Raw genomic sequence first — 7,468 nt, 5'->3', positions numbered from 1 at the left:
GTTCTGGTAGGTAGAGATGACAGAGGGAGGAAAACGCAGCTGCCATTGGTCAACGATGATACAATTCTTCCTGTAAGCCCGCCTACTTCACAGAGCATCGCAATTTGATTGGATGGTTTTGACAGATAGTCCAAAATGGGCATGGCATCCCTGACAGCTGTTAAAACGCACCTAAATATATTTTATTAAGTGAACATATCGTAGCTCGTATATGTGGTATGCATTACAGTTATTAATAAATCTTTTGAAACAAACATTGAGCGAGTGATTACGGCAAGCCCATAGGGTAAATCTTAGACCAACTACAAGTCCCATAATGCATTTGGTTTCGAATCGTCACAAGTCAAAGCACAACAAGGAAGTAGCTGCTCATGGCACCTGAATTTCTGGTTTAAGCTTCTTAAATCGGGTTTTGTGAAGCACGCTCCTGCTGTAATCTTGTCGTGCATAAGAAGTCTTTGACCTGTCAGCTTTTAGGTATATCTTTTATAATTGGCGAGGGTACAGAGGACAGTGTGGCGTTAAGATTTACAAATTGAATAGATGTTGTAAAATGTTGTTGCCTTCCTCTTCATTCAAGTTCACGACATCCTTGACTGGATTATCTATAACAGGTAAAACTAGTAGCTGCAAGATGCAACAATCTTTAACTATCCATTGTTTTAACAGATAAGCCAATAGAAGGAAATTAACTTTGTTTATGTTTTAGGGTGAAAAATGAGGATGATCACTTTTCTCCTTATTGGGCTGACAGTCCATGTGGTTTTCTTCTTGTCCATCTTTGACATCTACTTCACATCCCCCTTGGTCCATGGCATGACCCCCCAGGCTACTTTACTTGAACCACCTGCCTCTAGACTGGTTCTCATGGTGGCCGATGGACTCAGGGCAGACAGTCTATTCTCCCTGCTCCCAAATGGTTCATCTAGAGCTCCATATATCAGGTTGTGACTCAGGAAGGTAAATGCATCTCCTTTCCAAGAAGTTATTGTGTAATTAATCATATTTATGTATTGTCTTTTAGGAATATTATAGAAAATAGTGGTACATGGGGTGTGTCACATACACGAGTGCCCACTGAGTCTCGACCTGGCCATGTAGCTCTTATAGCTGGTTTCTATGAAGATGTCAGTGCAGTTGCCAAAGGTTGGTGCATACAAGTGCATTACTTTAAAATACACTTATTTCAGTATAAATTTGTGTGAAAAATCCCGCAGTCGTCCAGGTAGAATCCATGGCAAGTATAAATTATGTTTTGCATGTTTTCAGGTTGGAAGGAAAACCCAGTGGAATTTGACTCTGTGTTTAATGAGAGCAGACACACTTGGAGCTGGGGCAGTCCTGACATCTTGCCAATGTTTGCCAAAGGTGCAAAATATGAACGAATTTAGATAAAGCTGCAATTGTGACTTAAATGGACATTTGTTTTTATAGGTGCCACTGGGAATCATGTTTATACCCACACTTACCCAGCCGTGGAGGAGGACTTTGCTTCTACAGATGCTTCAAATTTGGACAGATGGGTTTTTAACCAAGTAAAAGTAGGACAGCTTCAAAACGTTCACAAACATGTTTTAATATATGCAACTCTATTTAATGTCTTTTTCATTATATTATCCTTCTTACAGTCATTCTTTGATTCTGCCAAATTTAACTCCAGTCTAAATGCCACTTTACATGAGGACAAAAATGTCTTCTTTCTTCATTTGTTGGGTCTTGATACAAATGGACACGCACACCGGCCCATGTCACAGTAAGTTGCGTGATACACTATTTTGTATCTCTGTTTGGAATACAGACACATACACATACACATTTATACCATTACACAATCTGCAATATCTTGATGCTGTTTTTGATATGCTACTAACCAATTATATTTTCTTTATTTTGTTTAGAGAGTATTTGAACAACATAGCTTTAGTAGACACTGGTGTATCTGAGCTAGTGTCTATGGTTGAAGATTTCTTTGGACATGATGGGAAAACAGCTTATGTCTTCACCTCTGATCATGGCATGACTAACTGGGGTAAACGAGCACTCAGTTTTACAAAATTATATGTGATGTTTTTTATGTAATGTTGCCACAATTTTTCTTATTTCTCTATTTTCTTAGGATCACATGGAGCAGGTCACCCCTCTGAGACTCTGACACCTCTGGTCGCTTGGGGAGCAGGAGTGAGTGGCCCCGTCACCGTTACAAAACCACAAACATTCAATGATGGATATTTAAAAGGTAAGATAAACTTAGGGAAGTCAATGTACTTAGAGATTTTTTTTGTTAAGTTATTGCTTCTGTTATCTGTAGATTGGAATTTGGAACATATTCGTAGAGTCGATGTCAATCAGGTAGGGTATGACGGTAATGGTCAAGAATTTATATAATTAACACAATAAATAAATAACATTGTGCATAATGTATAATCGTGTCTTAGTTTGAAATGTTAAAAATCTGGATATTTATGTAGGCTGACATTGCTCCACTTATGGCATCTCTGATTGGTGTTAATTTCCCTGTGAATTCTGTTGTAAGTATAAAAACTATAAACACATAAATTGCAAATTACCCCATTATTTGTTTTTGAAGATATTGGCTTTCTTTAGGGTGTTCTACCTCTTCAGTACCTAAACAACACTAAACGGTTCAAAGCTGAAAGCATGTACACTAATGCCATACAAGTGCTGGAACAATACAAGGTAAAATATCTAGCATACTATAGTAATGAAAAGAACAACTGTAATACTACTATTGAAAATATACATTTTATTTTTGCTGTGCTACAAATTGTCAGGTGAAAATGATCCAGAAGAAGGAGACTACTTTATCTTTGCTATTTACCCCATACCAGTAAGTACAATATTAAGAATCACAGTCAGTGTAGTTATAGTGTATGCTTGCTAATTATTTAATTTTCTTTGTTTCATTAGGCATTTAACAGACTCTGAACAAGCAGAAAGTGTCAACCAGATCAAAATAATGTTTCAACTGGAGAAATTTGAAGATGTTGTGAGTGTTAATTATATAATCATAATGCATAATAACAATAATAATAATTGCATGCCACAAACATTGTTTTGTTTTGTTTTTGTCCCTAGATATCTCTCTGCCAGTCTCTTATCTCTCACTCCCTAAAAGGCCTAACTTACTACCATACGTATGACAGATTCTTCTTGGGTTGTAGTGTGGTGCTTGGTTTTGTAGGCTGGATCAGCTATGTTGTCCTTGTTGTCCTAAAAACCCATGCTAGCCTTAAGAGAAATCCCACTCTCACTAAACAGGTAAATTTAGAAGAGTTTCTATTTGCTTGTAATGTAATGTAACTTCTTATAGTATATTGTGTTTGCAGATACCCAGATTTCATTTGTCAAGGCTTTGCGTTACTGTGGCAATGTTGATTGCCATATTTTATTTATTCAAAGGAGTCCACTGACCTACTATATTTACTGCCTACTACCGGTCCCAGTATGGTATTCTGTTCTAAAGGAGTAAGTACTCAATCAAATCTCAGCAAAAACCTAAAATAACTCACAAGCTCATTATACGGTTGTGGATCATACAGTATGTTGAATAAATGGCAGAAAATATCAATCATCCCATATCACTGCAGCCCATTGCACTAGCTCCCACAATTTCACAGAATGAATTTACCTCAGACATAATTATCTTTGTATGAGCGGTGCAGCTTCAAAGAGCTTAATTAGGTCCTTTCACCTGCTCTTGTTTCCATTCATTCAACAGGTGTAAACATGAACAAAGCGTTTTTGTCTTTCTAAAACCTCATCTTTGTGCTATTATATGTTATGTTTTAGGTTTGGAACCTTGGTGAATTTGGTTCAGTCTGCTCCATCTTTGCCAGTATGGACATGTTTGGGCTATTTTGTGCTAGTGACCTTTGGAATTGAATTACTGGTAAGCGAATATATATTTGGTATTTGTCTTGATAAATGTAATGTTGTTGGATGTGTGTTTAATGGTACTTTACTGCCACCAGGTGGTGAGCTTCTTCCACCGAGCCATGCTGTCAGTTGGCTTAGCTGCTCTCTCAGTCTGGCCCTTCCTCTGTGGTCTTTTTGAAAAGGCCAAGGTAATTATTTTCATATTTCAAAGAATCAGGAAATTCCAGATTTGTAACTATTATATGTTTAATATTAAACCACAGGTCATGTGTAAATATGCAAAGTCAGTCAGTCTCTCAGTTAATTGGTTTCCTTATATACGTAAAAATAATTTCTTGCAAAACTAACTGCCACTTAGGTTCGTTCCGTGTGCTGGTTCCTGAGTTGTCTGTGTCTGGGTATTTTCCCCTTGTTGCCTGTGGTGGGGAGGGAGCCAAATTTGCATTTAGTGTAAGTGCTAATTTATTCTGACATATCATCTATTCTGAATGATCAAATCTACTGCAATCAAACTGCAACTATAATAAAACAAACAGCATTTTGTATTTTTTGTATTAATAATACCTATTTGTATAGCTCTTGTGCAGGTCTTCTTGTCCTTTTTACTTCCTCATGTTTCCTTTGGTCATCACGACACAAAACACCACTGCACCACAGCAATATAAAGCTTCTACTCTTTCAGGTATTTAATGATGACTAAAAGCACTTTTCACAATTTGAACTATGACAGTGTCGAAGCCTGAATTGTGTTTTTGATATGTTTTAGATGATCCACGTGGCTGTTTGTGCATTCGTTCCCTCACTCACACATTCCAGTCTGCAGCAGAAACAGGGTTTGCCACTGCTCAGTCAGATCATCAGTTGGACCACATTAGGTGTGTTTAGTGTTCAGTAGCTTTGACCATCTCTAATAAAAACAACGCATTCAGACTTGAACAAAATTATCAAAAAATCTGATGTTACTCAAAGTGTAGATCTTATCACAGTTATTTAAATTAATTTAGTGCATCTTTGAATTTTTCTCTCAACATTTTAGGTTCTTCCATACTTATTCCACTTCTAAGCTCTACGCGTCTCTTCCATCGTCTCCTCAGTATACTCCTGTCTCTCACAGCCACATACTTACTACTTAGCACAGGGTAAAGTATTACTATACCACTGACTACAAAGTATTACTATACCATTGACTACAAACACAATTCAGTAACATTTTTTTTTTCAGGTCAGAAGCCTTATTTCCTCCAGCTTTATCTTGGCTAATGTTTATATGGATTAACAATGAACAAGAAGCACTACTCGCCCAAGGTGTATCTGGCAGGCAAGAGGTACAATGTCATAATGTCAATGTTAAAAGCCCTCTTTTGTAAAATTATAGTGTTTTATCTCTTTTGTTTTAATAGATCTCAACAATTGATTTTGCTGACAACATTGATATCACCAAAATTCGCCAGCTGAAGTTGGACGACATACGGAGATCTTACTTTTTTGTATCCTTAAAACGACCGTATTTTCCAGTCTATTAGGCGTGCTCTTAAGCCTCCAACCACATCAAAAAATGACCGCGCATCCCGCAATCCAGAGCGCCCTTTACACGAATCCACTCGGGTGTCCCAGCACAACTTCAGTAAACTACAAAGCCGCACCACCAGCAGCGCACGCAAACACGCGCGGAGCAGACAGCAGCCGTGCAGCGAAAAATACCCGCAGCCACGCTCATCACTCCACACGGACAAGGAATGGAACGGAGGAATGGAACGGAGGAATGAACTGAAAAAGCGAGTCCAATGTGCCACTCTGAGCCACAATTGAACAACTGAGTCACTGCGAACACTCCAATAATCCAGCGGTCCCATACAACACCCTCCCTAAGCACCACAATTGAACAAAGCCCAGAGTCACCGTGAATGCGCCAAACAAAGTCCGACTGACGCATCTAACTGTTGTGTTTTCATTTAAAGTCTGGTGCGGTTTATTTGTGAAAAAAGTTCAAAAATAGACCATTCAGTGACAGTGTGCCTTATAATCCAGAGCGCCTAATAGCCTGGAAAATACGGTAGTTGTTGTATAATAAACAAAATATTGTACTAGAGTAAAGATATATTTTATTTGTGATACAGATTTCATCCTTGACCCTGTTTTAAGGTGTTTTTTATCATCACAGCTTTTTTTGGCACAGGAAATATCGCTTCCATTAACAGGTGAAGAGGGGGTTTATCTGGTGCTTTTAAGTGTGGTCACTGACAGGAAGTGAAGCCGTTGAAGTGTAACATTTTTTATTATTTGTGTATATTACCTCACGTACGGTAATTTCATGACCACTTTTCTTCTTTTTATAGTTTTGACCCTGCATCTGTTTACTGTTTCCTCACTGTTTTTAACCCTTTCATCATGGGGGGACTCATGATGTGGAAGGTACATAATTCTTATATGTATAGCCTTTGCAGATTTATGTTTTGATATATTCTGTTACCACATTTACTATTACACCACTATCTCGTTTTGGTCAAAAATATAATATATGTATAATTATGTTGTCTCTTCATAGGTCATTATTCCATTCATCATTGTAATGTGCACATTTGAGACCATTCAAGTAACAACACAGCTTTCCTCAAGAAGGTAACAACACTTGAACAGACTTTGAAGCAATCTGTGAATAGTTATCTGTATCCATCAGTGCTTATTTTTATGTTCAATAATAAACTATAAAACTATTGCTCCCGTGTCTAGTATAAGCACCTTAAAATGTTAATGTACATAAATATATAGTTTAACTACCAATTTCTGGGCTCTGATTTTTTTGTTAACTTCTTAAGTTATTTTATTTCAGTTTGTTCCTCATTGTTCTTGTCATCTCTGATATAATGGCACTGGTAAGACCCTAACTTTATCTTATATTCTGTTACACGGGATTTTATTTTATTTTATTTTATCAACTTATATCTTTTTGTCTCCCCTCAGCATTTCTTCTTCATGGTTCAAGACTATGGCAGTTGGTTAGACATTGGCACAAGGTGAGTTGTGTAACCATTTTGTTAAATTTAATAGGAATATGTTACATATTAATATAGAATACTTTTCCCATAACAAAAAAGAGAGTAATTTCACAGCTTTGACAAGTGTTTTGTGCTTTTGCAGCATCAGTCACTATGTCATTGTGATGTCAATGACCATCTTCCTCATGGTTCTCAGTGTGGTTACGCACATTCTCACCTCTCAAAGACTTGTTCTGTGGAGGAAGTCGAAAATGCACTACCCATAAACAACATGGTCAAATTTGTAGTACTGTTTTAAATAGTTTTATTGTTTGTTAGTTTTTTTTTTTTTCTACAAACACTGGATATTTAAGATATGTAGTTTTAAATAAAGGTATTACTGAGGTCACAATGTCAGACTGACTTGGACTGCTGTACACTGTAAGTCAATTTAATGATTAATAAATACATAATAACTAATCTCACCAGTTTAGCAGTAACATGAACCAGGAACTTGTGTGTTATCAAAGATGATCAAATTTATGACTTTATGATTGTACAGTGTGTGTTAACTTCCGTGTCTTTAGTTTATGTGG

At 37.0% G+C, this 7,468-nt stretch overlaps 1 protein-coding gene across 1 annotated transcript; it reads left to right on the top strand.

Annotated features, from left to right (window-relative positions):
• The first annotated feature begins 331 nt into the window (after nucleotides 1–331).
• pign (phosphatidylinositol glycan anchor biosynthesis, class N) lies at nucleotides 332–7,284 on the top strand. Its single transcript, XM_055150875.1, is given in 30 exon segments — nucleotides 332–614; nucleotides 710–944; nucleotides 1,025–1,146; nucleotides 1,270–1,368; nucleotides 1,435–1,541; nucleotides 1,629–1,753; nucleotides 1,899–2,029; nucleotides 2,117–2,236; nucleotides 2,309–2,349; nucleotides 2,469–2,528; nucleotides 2,605–2,697; nucleotides 2,793–2,848; nucleotides 2,929–3,007; nucleotides 3,097–3,279; nucleotides 3,348–3,405; nucleotides 3,408–3,486; nucleotides 3,811–3,910; nucleotides 3,993–4,085; nucleotides 4,256–4,347; nucleotides 4,474–4,579; nucleotides 4,664–4,772; nucleotides 4,934–5,036; nucleotides 5,120–5,222; nucleotides 5,298–5,384; nucleotides 6,040–6,095; nucleotides 6,234–6,309; nucleotides 6,443–6,516; nucleotides 6,728–6,770; nucleotides 6,859–6,911; nucleotides 7,036–7,284. Coding segments are annotated over 29 exon segments (2,799 nt in total). The 5' UTR covers nucleotides 332–614; nucleotides 710–717; the 3' UTR covers nucleotides 7,160–7,284.
• The last annotated feature ends 184 nt before the right edge of the window (nucleotides 7,285–7,468 follow it).

Source organism: Boleophthalmus pectinirostris, unplaced genomic scaffold (assembly GCF_026225935.1).
Source record: "Boleophthalmus pectinirostris isolate CB_2022bp ecotype Guang Dong unplaced genomic scaffold, ASM2622593v1 HiC_scaffold_15, whole genome shotgun sequence".
Taxonomy (NCBI): Eukaryota; Metazoa; Chordata; class Actinopteri; order Gobiiformes; family Gobiidae; genus Boleophthalmus; species Boleophthalmus pectinirostris.
The sequence above is the reverse complement of the archived record's forward strand: the minus strand, read 5'-3'. Positions and strand labels throughout refer to the sequence as shown.